Below are 17,670 nucleotides of genomic sequence, written 5' to 3'. Positions count from 1 at the left end.
TGCTGGCATTTACCTGCATTGATTCACACACACACACACACACACACACACACACACACACACACACACACACACACACACACACACACACACACACACACACACACACACAGAAACACACACACACACACACACAGAAACACAGACACACACAGCATTGTAATCCACCTGGTACCACTTTAATTGAACCACAAGTTAGCTATAAGGGCTTTATAGCATATTGACGTAAACCCCTGTACCATTTCCTGCAGAAACCCCTAACACACACACGCACACGCACACTCACACACACACTCACACACACACACACCTTGTCCTGCAATGACCCAGGCAGATGTGTGTTATCCCATCATTCATATTAAATGGTCTTACATGGCTGATTACTATAATGGCCTGTGCGTGTGTGTGCGTGTGTGTGCGTGTGTGTGTGTGTGTGCGTGTGTGTGTGCGTCTTTCGCTCTCTGCTCAGCCACTCAGCCAAAGCCTTGGTTAAATAATGACTTTAATTAGGAAATTATGTTTCTGTCTGAACAAATGGAGGGACAAAGAGAGTTCACAGGGTGTGTGTGTGTGTGTGTGTGTGTGTGTGTGTGTGTGTGTGTGTGTGTGTGTGACAGGTGGTTGTACACAACACACACACACACAAGGTGTAGTTTCATTTATTAGGATTCACATTAGCACATGCAGCAGCTACTCTTCCTGGGGTCCACATAAAACGTACAAATACATGACAAAGTACAGAACAGTTGTAGACTAGAACAACATAAGATATTATATTAAATTCAACAAATAAAAAAGAACAGTTCTATATAGAAAATACACCAACATTCTTATATACATATTCATATTCTTATAAACAGTACAGTTAAATTAGATCTTTAGAAAGAGGAGAGGCGCTGTGATATAATATGTTTAAAAAAAATCTGTTTTAAAGCTAAACTAGTTTTTTGCCTCTGGTGGCAGAGCATTCCACGATGACATGGCTCTATACATAATTAAGCGATGCATTAAATCTGTTTTTGTTTTGGGTACAGTGAAGAAACCCATAGGGGCGTGTCTGGTGGGGTGTGTATGTCTGTTTGAAGTGTATGCAAATTAATTATACAAGTGGTTAGGCATTTTCAACACACAAATGTTTATTAAAAAGACTAGAAGAGAAGTAGTCAATTTCTCCTCAACTCTCAAACATGAAAGAATATCATGCGTGTTGTAGATGTAAGTTCTGTGTGTGCAGTTAAGGGCAAGGCATGCTGCTTTGTTTTGAGCCAGCTGCAGCTTTGCTAGGTCTTTCTTTGCTGCACCTGACCATATTACCAGACAGTAATTGTCATAGAAAATTATCACTATACTTATTAAAAATCTAAGTTCTTCCAGAGTTTTTGTAGAATCAAGATAGACTTTATTACATAGAGCAACAAAAGCCGAGCTGATCTGCAGAGCAACTGCCTTCCCAACACTTGGCCCTCAGTTTATATACAATTCCATTCCTGCTCGTTTTACATACTCTTTAGCTTAAACCCTCCCAGTTCAGTTTCTCCACTATTGTTTCCAAGCCTTCATCTTTTGACCGCTCCGCCCACTCTCTTTATTTATGATAGTGGCGAAATCTGACCCTATTCAGTCTCCTCCTTCTATTTATTTAGTTTGGAAACAATAGTGGCAGAACCAGGCTTTCTCATGTAAAAAAAATAACAGAGCCATCTCCTGGCTCTGCTCTGTTTATTCTAAAACATATCAATCGATACTTAAATATGGTTTAAACATGGCAGGTCCATAACCCATTCTCAACCATATACATTTAAGACATTCCTAATGCATTGCCTCATGCATAACAGTATAATCAATCAAGAGCCATCTCCTGACTCTGGCTCAGACTCCCTCCTTGTGTATCACTCGGTACCATGGCTCTGTATTCACTTAGTCGTACTGCTTGGCTTTATAATGAACTATGTTTAACCTATGGTCTGACCTTGTGTACCACTCGGTACCATGGCTCTGTATGGCCTACTGAAAAAAATACCTAACATAATCAAGATGGGAAAAGATCCTGAACAACTAGTGCAGTTGATCTTTGTGTCAAAAAACACAGAACATATTTTTTATAACAGACATACCTCTCCCCATCTTCAAATCAACTTTGTCAATATGACTTGGCCATGAAAACTGACCATCCAATGTTACTCCTAGGAGTTCAGCTTGTTCAACTTGTTCAATGGTCACACCCTTTATACACAACTCCAGTTGAGGTTTAGGTCTGTGAGAATGCTTTGAACCAAATACAATGCTTTTGGTTTTTAGATGTATTAAAGACCAGTGTATTGCTAATTACCCATTCTGACACTGACTGTAACTCCTTGCTAAGAGTCTCAGTGAGCTAACTGGCTATAGGTGCTGATGTGTAGAGTGTGCAATCATCAGCATACATAGTCATTTTAGCATCTTGTCAGATCAGTGGCAAATCATTTGTAAAAATAGAGAAGAGTAATGGCCCAAGGCAACTGCCCAGAGGGACACCACACTGTACATATCTATTGGATAAATAACTATCCAACCATGTGATGGCAGGTGATGTAAAGCCATAACAAGTGAGTTTTTTCAATAACAAATAATGATCAATTACATCAAAGGCTGCACTGAAATCTAACAATCGAGCTCCGACTATCACCTTATTATCCATTTATTTTAGCCAATCATCAGTCATCTGAGTCAGTGCAATACAAGTTGAGTGCCCTTCCCTATATGCATGCTGAAAGTCAGTAGTTAACAACTCAATATTAGGAATTTGTTCCTAATGTTTGGTATACTTAGTGTAGTTGGTTTGAGGTTTTTAAGTTATTTCCATTTTAAAATATTGTCCCATGTATATTGTGTAATTTACTTATGGTCCCTAACTAGCCCCATAGGGATATCGAATGTCAAACCAAATTGACCATGGGCATTATGATGGGTTCAGTGCAGCGTGCTCAGAATTGATGATAATTTGGGTGCTGCCAGCTGTGGGCATGTGGGCAGGATTTAAATATAGTGGCTTGCGAAAGTATTCACCCCCCTTGGCATTTTTCCTATTTTGTTGCCTTACAACCTGGAATTAAAATGGATTTTGGGGGGGGGGGTTTGTATCATTTGATTTACACAACATGCCTACCACTTTGAAGATGCAAAATATTTTATATTGTGAAACAAACAAGAAATAAGACAAAAAAACTGACCACAACTATTCACCCTCCCCAAAGTCAATACTTTGTAGAGCCACCTTTTGCAGCAATTACAGCTGCAAGTCTCTTGGGGTATTTTAATTTTATTTTTTATTTAACCTTTATTTAACTAGGCAAGTCAGTTAAGAACAAATTCTTATTTACAATGACGGCCTAGGGGTATGTCTCTATAAGCTTGGCACATCTAGCCACTGGGATTTTTGCCCATTCTTCAAGGCAAAACTGCTCCAGCTCCTTCAAGTTGGATGGGTTCCACTGGTGTACAGCAATCTTTAAGTCATACCACAGATTCTCAATTGGATTGAGGTCTGGGCGTTGACTAGGCCATTCCAAGACGTTTAAATGTTTCCCCTTAAACCACTCGAGTGTTGCTTTAGCAGTATGCTTAGGGTCATTGTCCTGCTGGAAGGTGAACCTCCGTCCCAGTCTCAAATCTCTGGAAGACTGAAACAGGTTTCCCTCAAGAATTTCCCTGTATTTAGCACCATCCATCATTCCTTCAATTCTGACCAGTTTCCCAGTCCCTGCCGATGAAAAACATATAATATAATTTAGCAGACGCTTTTATCCAAACAGTCATGCATGCATACATTTTTTTTTTTTGTGGGTGGGTGGTCCCGGGGATCAAACCCACTACCTTGGCGTTACAAGCACCGTGCTCTACCAGCTGAGCTACAGTGACCACCACCATGCACCACCAAATATTTTTTCCCCTATCCATCTGGTAAATCTCTGTTTTGGACTAGACTGACTAAATTATCCTATTAACACATTCTGGGGGGGGGGGCTAGATCAGCTTTAATATTGCTGATAGATTGTGGCTTACATCAATGTAAATGTCTGCATCATTTCCAATCACCCATATATATTTTGGGTTAATATATCTATATATTTAATATATTTTCCTTTATTATAATATATTTTCCCCTAACCCTACCATCCCTCCCCTAAACCTTTCTATTCTCATAGTATTATTATATTATTGATCGATTGACAATGACTTTTTAAATCTTTTTTTTAAAAAAATTTTAAAATTTTGTATAATAATTTAAATTGAAAAGGTTTTGAATCCAGCGTCGTTTTGTGTATCAATTCATAAACCATGTGCCATGGAATCGGTACATCAAAAATATATTCCCAACTACTTTGCAATCTATTTAGCTGTCAATTGTTTTGTCCTTAAATGAATCTGGTTTACTCTTTTATTTATCACTATTTTCTTTAGCCAATTTTTGTTTTTAATGCTGACAGACAAGTTCCTTACTTTCTCCCCCTTCCACTTGCCTCTTTTGAGTAGAGCAGACATTTGCATATATTTTTGCTAGCTGCATTTGTGACATAACTCCACCAGTCCTATTTATGATATAGTTTACAAAGATTAAACCGTATTTCCCCCCCCAAAAAAAATATAGTTTTTTTTATCAATTAGTGTATTTGTGTTTAACCATAATATTTGTTGTAATCTTTGTTCTGTCTTTTCTGGTGGATTAAAATGAAATTGGACTGGATCTGTATATTTACCACTTGGGTCCTGTTTCACATTCTTGTTGAGTATCTGATAATCTGTCATTTTTATAGGAGTGGTTAAAACATGCTAATAACGGTCCTCTGAGTACATACATTTTTTTTTGGTATACCTCAACTGGTATGCCATCCAGCCCTGGCTTCAATTGCATCAACAAGTTCCTCCTCTGTAATTTGGTCTTCACACGAGTCTTTCTGTACAGCTGTTAATTTTACATTATCAATAGGAAGAATTTGGTGCATTTTTCATCATATTCCATCAAGATCGCTTTATTTTTTATAATATATTACACTTGATCTTTCTTGAATAAGTTCCTCCATTTCTTTGTGTTTTTTTTCCTTTAACATATTCTGCGCCTCGATGGTACTGTTTTTATTGCTATCTACAGTGGGGAGAACAAGTATTTGATACACTGCCGATATTTCAGGTTTTCCTATTTACAAAGCATGTAGTGGTCTGTAATTTTTATCATAGGTACACTTCAACTGTGAGAGACGGAATCTATAACAAAAATCCAGAAAATCACATTGTATGATTTTTAAGTAATTAATTTGCATTTTATTGCATGACATAAGTATTTGATACATCAGAAAAGCAGAACTTAATATTTGGTACAGAAACCTTTGTTTGCAATTACAGAGATCATACGTTTGCTGTAGGTCTTGACCAGGTTTGCACACACTGCAGCAGGGATTTTGGCCCACTCCTCCATACAGACCTTCTCCAGATCCTTCAGGTTTCGGGGCTGTCGCTGGGCAATACGGACTTTCAGCTCCCTCCAAAGATTTTCTATTGGGTTCAGGTCTGGAGACTGGCTAGGCCACGCCAGGACCTTGAGATGCTTCTTACGGAGCCACTTCTTAGTTGCCCTGGCTGTGTGTTTCGGGTCGTTGTCATGCTGGAAGACCCAGCCACGACCCATCTTCAATGCTCTTACTGAGGCAAGGAGGTTGTTGGCCAAGATCTCGCGATACATGGCCCCATCCATCCTCCCCTTAATACGGTGCAGTCGTCCTGTCCCTTTGCAGAAAAGCATCCCCAAAGAATGATGTTTCCACCTCCATGCTTCACGGTTGGGATGGGGTTCTTGGGGTTGTACTCATCCTTCTTCTTCCTCCAAACACGGCGAGTGGAGTTTAGACCAAAAAGCTCTATTTTTGTCTCATCAGACCACGTGACCGTCTCCCATTCCTCCTCTGGATCATCCAGATGGTCATTGGCAAACTTCAGATGGGCCTGGACATGCGCTGGCTTGAGCAGGGGGACCTTGCGTGCGCTGCAGGATTTTAATCCATGACGGCGTAGTGTGTTACTAATGGTTTTCTTTGAGACTGTGATCCCAGCTCTCTTCAGGTCATTGACCAGGTCCTGCCGTGTAGTTCTGGGCTGATCCCTCACCTTCCTCATGATCATTGATGCCCCACGAGGTGAGATCTTGCATGGAGCCCCAGACCGAGGGTGATTGACCGTCATCTTGAACTTCTTCCATTTTCTAATAATTGCGCCAACAGTTGTTGCCTTCTCACCAAGCTGCTTGCCTATTGTCCTGTAGCCCATCCCAGCCTTGTGCAGGTCTACAATTTTATCCCTGATGTCCTTACACAGCTCTCTGGTCTTGGCCATTGTGGAGAGGTTGGAGTCTGTTTGATTGAGTGTGTGGACAGGGTCTTTTATACAGGTAACGAGTTCAAACAGGTGCAATTAATACAGGTAATGAGTGGAGAACAGGAGGGCTTCTTAAAGAAAACGAACAGGTCTGTGAGAGCCGGAATTCTTACTGGTTGGTAGGTGATCAAATACTTATGTCATGCAATAAAATGCAAATTAATTACTTAAAAATCATACAATGTGATTTTCTGGATTCCGTCTCTCACAGTTGAAGTGTACCTATGATAAAAATGACAGACCTCTACATGCTTTGTAAGTAGGAAAACCTGCAAAATCGGCAGTGTATCAAATACTTGTTCTCCCCACTGTATCTGTACTGTTAGTCCCTCTTTTTCCTTTTTTAATATGATTTTTTAAAACTTAAATTGCTTTTTTTTTTTTAAGATGAGTATTGAATTGCATGGCCTCTAAAGGCACATTTAAAAGTGTCCCATACAATAAGGGGATCTGCTGTACCTATATTATGTTGGAAAAAGTCAGTTATAAATTATTCTGTCCTAGTTTTAATTTTTTTTGTCATCCAATAACTTTTGGTGCCAGTGAGAATGACATAAGAAAGTAGACAAGACGACTAGCTTGATTAAGCCTCCTCCATGTATATCTCACTAGGTCAGGGTTTTTCAGCCTCCATTAATCCACTAGTTCTAATGTATCCATGATATTCGTGAACTCCTTAAGTGCTTGAGGGTGATAGTTTGTAGTGTCATTTCCTTTACGGTCCATTGAGGTACTTAAAATCGTATTATAAAGTCCCACCATAATAGTAGAGTCTTGTATTGCTTGTAGGCAAATAAATTATCATATATATTTTCAAAGAAGCGTGGATCTTCGTTATTTGGACCGTATAGATTAATGACCCAAATCTGTTTATGGTCCAATAACATATTAAAAATATTTGTATTTATTTATTTTATTTCACCTTTATTTAACCAGGTAAGCCAGTTGAGAACAAGTTCTCATTTACAACTGCGACCTGGCCAAGATAAAGCAAAGCTTTTGTTTGAACAATTTGCAAATTCGGATCAAAATGATTGTTAATTAATATCATCAGCCCTTTTGAGTTTCTTTGCCCATGGGAGAAGTATATTTCACCCCTAGTCCTTTATCCACACAACTTCATTCAATTGTTGAATGAGTTTTCTGTAAACAATAGATATTAGAATAAATGTTTCTGACTTCTATCGATGCCACACAGGCCGTTTTCAAAAGGATAAATTGCTTATTACGTTCAGTTGCACTTTAAGGAAAAATGGAAAGATGCTTTTACACACACACACACACACACGCACACACACTAAGGAACTCAATCACACACATCCACACACACAAACAGTGTGACCTTGGAGGCCAACTCAATCAACACTATCACCAGACTATCCCTGCCTCTAAACCCCACATTGGACACACCCACACACAATGCTGGACATCTCCCAGTGTGTCAGATATGTCAGTTGAGGCGCTTGATAATAATAAAACATTACATTTACACCACACAGCTCTGGAACTCTGTATATTACAGACATAAAAACACAAGGGAGACATATCCCATGTTAAAGTGGAACGGACACTGTTTTACCTACTTTGCAGGTATGAAACAAAGAGACAATCATAACATCACTCCAAAATATCAAATTTACAGTTTATAAGAGGTTTAAACATTTCGTTACGTATAGTCCGGTATTATTGGCAGAATAGATGGATGCAGTCAGTGTATGATTAATATAATTCACCAATACAATGCTTGGTTAAACACTATCAGTTCCCCTGTAAACCCTGCTATTGTCTCCGACAGACTCTGACAATCTATTATCTGGAGGGAAATGAGTGTTAGTGTGTGTGTGTGTGTGTGTGTGTGTGTGTGGGTGTGTGTGTGTGTGTCTCAGACACCAAATCTCAACCCAATTGAACACCAAATGATGGAATTTCTCATGGAAGAATGGTGTCGCATCTCTCCAATAGAGTTCCAGACACTTGTAGAATCTATGCCAAGATGCACTGAAGCTGTTCCGGCTCGTGTTGGCCCCAACGCCCTATTAAGACGCTTTATGTTGGGGTTTCCTTTATTTTGGTAGTTACCTGTATGTCACAGTCCCTCCAGGATTTCTCTGAGTTGCTAGGTGATTTTCTGTGTCATTTGCTGTCAAAAATACTTGGTAAGCAGCAGTCAGTCTGACATTTTGCAATGTGCAATGATGTTGTCCTATTTGTCACGAAAATGGGCTGACAAGGGAAAATGTTTGTTGACGTGTGGCTTGATTGAACCATGTTATATGGTGACGGTGCGGTGATTGGTCAGCTTTATGCAGTAATCATGCAGTGATTGGTCAAATTTGCCCTGGCATAATATGGAGGGGAAATGTATATTTTAGAGAAATAAATAAGTGAGTGGGATGAATAGAGAATGAGAGAGAGAGAGAGAGAGAGAGAGAGAGAGAGAGAGAGAGAGAGAGAGAGAGGAGAGAGAGAGAGAGAGAGAAGAGAGAGAGAGAGAGGGAGAGAGAGAGAGAGAGAGAGAGAGAATTGCAGGTGAATAAGTAAATGAGTAAGATGTTTCTTCATGCATTAACCTTTTAAACGCAATTAAATAAATATTGTATGTCGTATTTATTTAAATGTTTTTCAACAGGGAAATCCCGTTATACAAGTGCTTATTTGATAACTCGGGCACATTTCTATTTGTGTTCTCATTCCATAATCTGTCCCTTGTCATCTCTAGCACACTGTGTCCATGTTACACTCTCTCTCTCTCTCTCTCTCTCTCTCTCTCTCTCTCTCTCTCTCTCTCTCTCTCTCTCTCCTTTCTCTCTCTCTCTCTCTCTCTCTCTCTCTCTCTCTCTCTCTCTCTCTCTCTCTCTCTCTCTCTCTCTCTCTCTCTCTCTCTCTCTCTCTCTCTCTCTCTCTCTCTCTCTCTCTCTCTCTCTCTCTCTCTCTCTCTCTCTCTCTCTCTCTCTCTCTCGTTCCCTCTCCCTCTCTGTGTGGTTTATCCCAAACAACAGCTGTGCATTATAATCCAGAGATTAGAAGATCATCACCTTTTATCCCCATAATCCCACTCAAACCTCACACACACACACACACACACACACACACACACACGTGCACACACACACATTGGCCTCTAGCGTTGTCGTTGCCCTAAGTGAGATTTGGTTGATATCTGAGTGAGAGTGACTAACAAAATGTATGGAGGCCCCCTGAAGGTCAGGTCCCCTGGGCACCCTTTGCATGCCCGGTCAGTGATTCGGCCATGATTACTACAAGGTTTATATGCTAGACTAATTTACCAAGCAATCTATCAAATGTTAGCTGACATGGCTAGTTGATAGACTGTCAGTGACTGATATAAAAAAAAGGAACACTGCTGATGTGCTACCAAATTTCAGAATTGCACCTTGTGTATTCCAATATCCTGTCTCTCAACAGTAAATTGAGACCATTGACAAGGGTCACACCATCAAGCTCTCCTTGATTCACCTTCAGCTGTGAAGACAGAATTGAGCGGAATGCTTGATCTCTGAAAACAGGAGTGAAAGAAGGAGTGATGAAGGGAGGAGAGGAAGAGAGGGGGAGCGTAGGAGGAGAAAATGGGAAAGTCCCTTGAAGCCATATTAATGGTATCTTTGTGGCTCAGCTCTCCCTTCCTCCATCCCGCTCTCTCTTGCTTTCACCTCTTCTGCCTAGTGCTCTGTGTCCTATCTTGATATACATGTATATATCTAACCTCCCCCTCAACCTCTCTCTCTCCCCCCTTCTCACTCTCTCTCGCTCTCTCTCTCCCCGCTCTCTATTTCTCTCCCCCCTCTCCCTCTCTCTCTACCCCCTCTCCCTCTTTCTCTCTCCCCTCTCTCTCTCTCTCTCCCCCTCTCGCTCGCTCGCTCGCTCTCTCTCGCTCCCTCCTCTCCCTTTCTCTCTCCCCCTCTCCCTCTCTCGCTCACCCCTCTCCCTCCCCCCCTCTTCCCTCTCTCTCCATCCAGATTATGCGTGGCCCCTGCCCAGTGCTCTGTGTCCTATCTGGATCTATCTGGACGTCCTCTTCTCTACAGCGTCTATTATGCATCTGTGTGCTATATCTCTGGATCGATATGTGGCCATAAGGAATCCCATTGAACACAGCCGCTTCAACTCTAGAACCAAGGCCATGATGAAGATAGCAGCTGTATGGACCATATCTATAGGTATGTATAGTACGTGTACAGTGCATTCGGAAAGTATTCAGACCCCTTGACTTTTTCCACATTTTGTTACGCAATACACTTTTTCTAAAATTGATTAAATTATTGTTTTTCCTAATCAATCTACACACAATACTCCATAATAACAAAGCGAAACAGGTTTTTAGAATTTTTTGCAAATGTATTAAAAATAAAAAACAGAAATGCTTTATTTACATAAGTATTCAGACCCATTGCTATGAGACTCGAAATTGAGCTCAGGTGCATCCTGTTTCCATTGATCATCCTTGAGATGTTGGAAACCACTCCCCAGTAAAAGGCACATGACAGCCCACTTGGAGTTTGTCAAAAGGCACCTAAAGGACTCTCAGACCATGAGAAGCAATATTCTCTGTTCTGATGAAACCAAGATTGAACTCTTTGGCCTGAATGCCAAGCGCCACTTCTGGAGGAAACCTGGCACCGCTCATTACCTGGCCAATACCATCCCTACGGTGAAGCATGGTGGTGGCAGCATCATGCTGTGGGGATGTTTTTCAGCAGCAGGGACTGGGAGACTAGTCAGGATCGAGGGAAAGATTAATTGAGCAATGTACAGAGAGATCCTTGTTGAAAACCTGCTCCAGAGCGGTCGGGACCTCAGACTGGGGCTAAGGTTCACCTTCCAACAGAACAACGACCATAAGCACACAGCCAAGACAACGCAGAAGTGGCTTCGGGACAATTCTCTGAATGTCCTTGAGTGGCCCAGCCAGAGCCCGGACTTGAACCAAATCGAACATCTCTGGAGAGACTTGAAAATAGCTGTGCAGCGACTCTCCCCATCCAACCTGACAGAGCTTGAGAGGATCTACAGAGAAGAATGGGAGGAACTAAAACAATTTTAACAATTTTAGAATAAGGCTGTAACTTAACAAAATGTGGAAAAAGTCAAGGGGTCTGAATACTTTCTGAATGCACTGTATATATACACACAAACACAAACACACTGGTGCATGCACAAACACACACACACACACACACACACACACACACACACACACACACACACACACACACACACACAGTACTCCTTTAGAAAATGTTGATAATTAGTGGCAGACTTTATTAATTCCTATTTTTCTGCCTACTGGCTGTTTAGCTTTTCAGACTTCCTCCGCTCTCTCTCTCTCTTTCTCTCTATCAATTAAATAAAATTCAAGGGGCTTTATTGCCATGGGAAACATATGTTTACATTGCCAAAGCAATTGAAATGGATAAACAAAAGTGAAATAAACAATAAAAAGTGAACAGTAAACATTACACTCACACAAGTTCCAAAGGAATAGGAAAATGTCAAATTATGTATATATACAGTGTTATAAGGTGTGCAAATAGTTAAAGTACAAAAGGGAAAATATATCAAAATAAATATGGGTGGTATTTACAATGGTGGCAACAGGTCACAACTCTTGCTGCTGTGATGGCACACTGGTATTTCACCCAATAGATATGGGAGTTTAATCAAAATTGGATTTGTTTTCAAATTCTTTGTGGGTCTGTGTAATCTGAGGGAAATATGTGTCTTTGATATGGTCATACATTTGGCAGGAGGTTAGGAAGTGCAGCTCAGTTTCCACCTCATTTTGTGGGCAGTGGGCACATAGCCTGTCTTCTCTTGAGAGCCAGGTCTGCCTTCGGCGGCCTTTCTCAATAGCAAGGCTATGCTCACTGAGTCTGTACATAATTTTGGGTCAGTCACAGTGGTCAGGTATTCCAGTTTACTACGTGTTTTTTGTTAATTCTTTCCTATGTGTCAAGTAATTATCTTTTAGTTTTCTCATGATTTGGTTGGGTCTAATTGTGTTGCTGTCCTGGGGCTTTGTGGGGTCTGTTTGTGTTTGTGAGCAGAGTCCCCCGCTTGCTTAGGGGACTCTTTTCTAGGTGAATCTCTCTTTCTTTCTCACAATTCAATTCAATTTAAGGGGCTTTATTGGCATGGGAAACATATGTTTACATTGCCAAAGCAAGTGAAATAGATTGAATAACAAGAAAAACAATACTCAGTGACAACATAGTAATAATTCAATCATGATAGCGACATAGGCACTAATGTTATTGGTCTGGTTGGTCATTCCACTGGCTGTACCTACGGGTGTGGCAGGAAGCTACGTACTTTGCTGCAAATGTTAAATAAAGGTTTTTTTCTCCCAATAGATATTGGATTTTCTCCTTTCTCTCGCTCCCTCTCACAGATAAGTAATGTGAATAGGTCTGGGAGACAGCCAGGTAAGAGGGTGACAGGTCAGGTTGGTGTGTGTGTGTGTGTGTGTGTGTGTGTGTGTGTGTGTGTGTGTGTGTGTGTGTGTGTGTGTTTGTGTGTTAGGCAGATAACAAGGTGACAGGTCAGGTTGTGGTTTCAGAACAATCAGAGGATCAGATCACATCAGATTAAGGATTAATTAGAGATTATTTAGATTATTAATTAATTAATCTATTCTCTATCTTTGTCTGTCTGTTGACCGGTCTCTCTCTCTCTCTCTCTCTCTCTCTCTCTCTCTCTCTCTCTCTCTCTCTTTTCTCTCTCTTTTCCCCTTCCACTCTCTCTCTCACACTACGTACCAGAGGAGGCTGGTGGGAGGAGCTGTAGGAGGACGGGCTCATTGTAATGCCTGGAATGGAATCAATTGAATGGTACCAAACACATCAAACACATGGAAAAGTGTTTGACTCCGTTCCATTGATTCCATTCCAGCCATTCGAATGAGCCCGTCCTCCTATAGCTCCTCCCACCAGCCTCCTATGCTACGTACACCTCTCTCTCTCTCTCTCTTTTCTCTCTGTTTTCTCCTCCCACCCCCCTCTCTCTCTCTCTCTCTCTTTTTCTCTCTGTTTTCTCCTCCCCCCCCTCTCTCTCTCTCTCTCTCTCTCTTTTCTCTCTGTTTTCTCCTCCCACCCCCTCTCTCTCACACTCTCTCTCTCTCTCTTTCCTCTCTGTTTTCTCCTCCCACCCTCTCTCTCTCTCTCTCTCTCTCTTTTCTCTCTGTTTTCTCCTCCCACCCCCTCTCTCTCACACTCTCTCTCTCTCTTTTCTCTCTGTTTTCTCCTCCCACCCCCCTCTCTCACACTCTCTCTCTCTCTCTTTTCTCTCTGTTTTCTCCTCCCACCCACCCCCTCTCTCTCACACTCTCTCTCTCTCTCTTTTCTCTCTGTTTTCTCCTCCCACCCCCCTCTCTCTCTACTCTCTCTCTCTCTCTTTTCTCTCTGTTTTCTCCTCCCACCCCCTCTCTCTCACACTCTCTCTCTCTCTTTTCTCTCTGTTTTCTCTCCCCCTCTCTCTCTCTCTCTCTCTCTCTTTTCTCTCTGTTTCTCCTCCCACCCCCCTCTCTCACACTCTCTCTCTCTCTCTCTTTTCTCTCTGTTTTCTCCTCCCACCCCTCTCTCTCACACTCTCTCTCTCTCTCTCTTTCTCTCTATTTCTCCTCCCACCCCCATCCTCTCTACTCTCTCTCTCTCTCTTTCTCTCTGTTTTCTCCTCCCACCCCCTCTCTCTCACTCTCTCTCTCTCTTTTCTCTCTGTTTTCTCCTCCCACCCCCCCCTCTCTCCACTCTCTCTCTCTCTCTTTTCTCTCTGTTTTCTCCTCCCACCCCCCTCTCTCTCACACTCTCTCTCTCTCTCTTTTCTCTCTGTTTTCTCCCCCCTCTCTCTCTCTCTCTCTCTCTCTCTCTCTCTCTCTTTCTCTCTCTCTTTTCTCTCTCTTTTCCCCTTCCACTCTCTCTCACACTACGTACCAGAGGCTGGTGGGAGGAGCTTTGAGGACGGGCTCATTGTCAATGCCTGGAATGGAATCAATTGAATGGTACCAAACACATCAAACACATGGAAAAGTGTTTGACTCCGTTCCATTGATTCCATTCCAGCCATTCGAGCGAGCCCGTCCTCCTCCTCCACCAGCCTCCTCTCTCATCCACCTCTCTCTCTCTCTCTCTTTTCTCTCTGTTTTCTCCTCCCACCCCCCCTCTCTCTCACTCTCTCTCTCTCTCTCTTTTCTCTCTGTTTTCTCCTCCCCCTCCTCTCTCTCTCTCTCTCTCTCTCTCTCTCTTTTCCTCTCTCTCTTTTCTCTCTCTTTTCCCCTTCCACCTCTCTCTCACACTACGTAGCCAGAGAGGCTGGTGGGAGAGCTAGGAGGACGGGCTCATTGTAATGCCTGGAATGGAATCAATTGAATGGTACCAAACACATCAAACACATGGAAAAGTGTTTGACTCCGTTCCATTGATTCCATTCCAGCTATTCGAATGAGCCCGTCCTCCTATAGCTCCTCCCACCAGCCTCCTATGCTACGTACACCTCTCTCTCTCTCTTTTTCTCTCTGTTTTCTCCTCCCACCTCTCTCTCTCTCTCTCTCTCTCTCTCTCTCTCTTTTCTCTCTGTTTTCTCCTCCCACCCCCTCTCTCTCTCTTTTCTCTCTGTTTTCTCCTCCTCCTCTACTCTCTCTCTCTCTCTTTTCTCACTGTTTTCCCCTCCCACCCCCCTCTCTCTCTCTCTCTCTCTCTCTCTCTCTCTCTCTTTTCTCTCTGTTTTCTCCTCCCCCCTCTCTCTCTCTCTCGCTCTCTCTTTTCTCTCTGTTTTCTCTCCACCCCCTCTCTCTCGCACTCTCTCTCTCTCTCTCTTTTCTCTCTGTTTCTCCTCCCACCCCCCTCTCTCTCATCTCTCTCTCTCTCTTTTCTCCTCCCCCTCTCTCTCTCTCTCTCTTTTTCTCTGTTTTCCCCTCCCACCCCCTCTCTCTCACTCTCTCTCTCTCTCTCTTTTCTCTCTGTTTTCTCCTCCCACCCCTCTCTCTCTCTCTCTCTCTCTCTTTTCTCTCTGTTTTCTCCTCCCACCCCCTCGCTCTCACTCTCTCTCTCTCTCTTTTCTCTCTGTTTTCTCCTCCCACCCCCTCTCTCTCACTCTCTCTCTCTCTCTCTTTTCTCTCTGTTTTCTCCCTCCCCCCTCTCTCACACTCTCTCTCTCTCTCTTTTCTCTCTGTTTTCTCCTCTCAACCCCCCTCTCTTTCCACTCTCTCTCTCTCTCTTTTCTCTCTGTTTTCTCCTCCCCCCTCTCTCTCTCTCTCTCTCTCTCTTTTCTCTCTCTGTTTTCCCCTCCCACCCCCTCTCTCTCTCTCTCTCTCTCTCTTTTCTCTCTGTTTTTCCCCTCCCACACCCCCTCTCTCTCTCTTTTCTCACTGTTTTCCCCCCCCCTCTCTCTCTCTCTCTCTCTCTCTCTCTTTTCTCACTGTTTTCCCCTCTCCCTCTCTCTCTCTCTCTCTCTCTCTCTCTCTCTACACCCCTCTCTGTATTCTTATCTCATCCTTCTCTCTAGACTTATTGATGCCTATCTGGGCTGCCAACAAGGACAAACACTTCATCACTCTCCTCACTCCTTCCCTCTCTTCATCACTCTCCTCCCTCTTCCCTCTCTTTGTTCCCTCCTTCCCTTTCTTTGTTTCCTCCTTCCCTCTCTTTGTTTCCTCCTTCCCTCTCTTTGTTCCCTCCTTCCCTCTCTTTGTTCCCTCCTTCCCTCTCTTTGTTCCCTCCTTCCCTCTCTTTGTTCCCTCCTTCCCTCGCTTTGTTCTCTCCTTCCCTCTCTTCATCACTCTCCTCCCTCTTCCCTCTCTTTGTTCCCTCCTTCCCTCTCTTTGTTCCCTCCTTCCCTCTCTTTGTTCTCTCCTCCCTCCTTCCCTCGCTTTGTTCTTTCCTTCCCTCTCTTTGTTCTCTCCTCCTCCTTTCCTCTCTTTGTTCCCTCCTTCCCTCTCTTTGTTCCCTCCTTCCCTCTCTTTGTTCTCTCCTCCCTCCTTCCCTCTCTCTCCTCCCTCCTTCCCTCTCTTTGTTCCCTCCTTCTCTTTCTGTCTCTCGCTGTCTCCATGTTGTGTCCATGCATTTCCCAGTCATTAGCCTCCACAAGTACACAATGTACATATGTCTCTCTCTCCTCTCCCTCCTTCCTTCTCTCTTTGTGGGTCGTTAGCCTCCACAACAAGGACCAAATGTTAATCTCTATCTTCCTCCAACTTCTTACCTTCCTCTCTCATCACTCTCTCATTGCATCCCTTTTTTCTCTCTCCAATGGTCCTCCATAACAACAATGACTCATCTATCTCTCTCTCCTTCTCTCATCTCTCTCTCCATCTCTCTCTCCTTCTCTCACTCTCTATCGCTCTCTCCTTCTCTATCTATCTCTCTCTCCTTCTCTCTCTCTCCATCTCTCTCTCCTCTCAATCTCTCTCTCCTTCTCTACTCTCTATCTCTGTCCATCTCTCATCTCTCTCTCTATCTCTCTCTATCACGCTCCTTCACTCTCTCTATCTCTCTCTCCTTTTCTCTCTCTCTATCTCTCCTTCTCTCATCCCTCTATCTCTCTCTCCTTCTCTCTCTCCCACCCTCCCTCCCTCCCCCTTCTCTAATGACTACTTATCTTCTCATCCCTCTCTCTTTCTCTCTCTCCTTCTCTCTCTTCTCCCCATCCTTCTCGTAGGAGTGTCCATGCCTATCCTAGTCATCGGTCTACACAACAAGGATAAGGTATACCTCTCTCTTTCTCTCTCTTTCTCTCTCTTCTCTCTCTCCCTCTATTCTAGGTGTGTCCATGCCTAACCCGGTGACCGGCCTTCACAACAAGGACAAGGTGTTCCTCTCTCTCTCGCCCTCCCTCTCTAATCAATTTCTCTCTATTTTCCTCCATCTCTCCTATAGGAGTGTCCATGCCTATCCCAGTGATCGGCCTCCATAACAAAGACAAGGTGTTTGTCAACGGCAGCTGTGTTCTGAACGAGGAGCGCTTCATGCTGATTGGCTCCTTCGTGGCTTTCTTCATCCCATTGGTCATCATGGTTGTGTCCTACTGCCTCACCATACAGGTCAGAAAGTGTTTTGATTGGCTAGTCATTTGATGTTCTGTCTTTTGATTGGCTAGCCAATGAATTCATCCAGCCTCTGATTGAATCCCGTTGGTCATCATGGTAGCGTCCTACTGCCTTACAATACAGTTCTGTCAGACAGGAAATATAACACAGTCCCACTTTGTTGGTGACAACCGCAAATGAGTCTGTTTTGATTGGCCAGCCATGTATTG

General features: G+C 43.0%; 1 protein-coding gene across 4 annotated transcripts in view; it reads left to right on the top strand.

The window, feature by feature from the left end:
- LOC121554623 (5-hydroxytryptamine receptor 2C) overlaps positions 1-17,670 on the top strand; it is a 199,392-nt gene that overhangs the window by 178,751 nt on the left and 2,971 nt on the right. For all 4 annotated transcript variants that reach the window (XM_041868274.2, XM_041868276.2, XM_041868275.2 and 1 more), the window contains 2 exons: positions 10,383-10,583; positions 17,292-17,455. In XM_041868274.2, the coding sequence (XP_041724208.1) occupies positions 10,383-10,583; positions 17,292-17,455 (365 nt within the window). The remainder of the gene's footprint in view (positions 1-10,382; positions 10,584-17,291; positions 17,456-17,670) is intronic.

The sequence above is a fragment of the Coregonus clupeaformis genome, chromosome 27, assembly GCF_020615455.1.
Source record: "Coregonus clupeaformis isolate EN_2021a chromosome 27, ASM2061545v1, whole genome shotgun sequence".
NCBI classification, from domain to species: Eukaryota; Metazoa; Chordata; class Actinopteri; order Salmoniformes; family Salmonidae; genus Coregonus; species Coregonus clupeaformis.
Note: the sequence above shows the minus strand (reverse complement) of the source record. Positions and strands in the feature narration are given on the sequence as shown.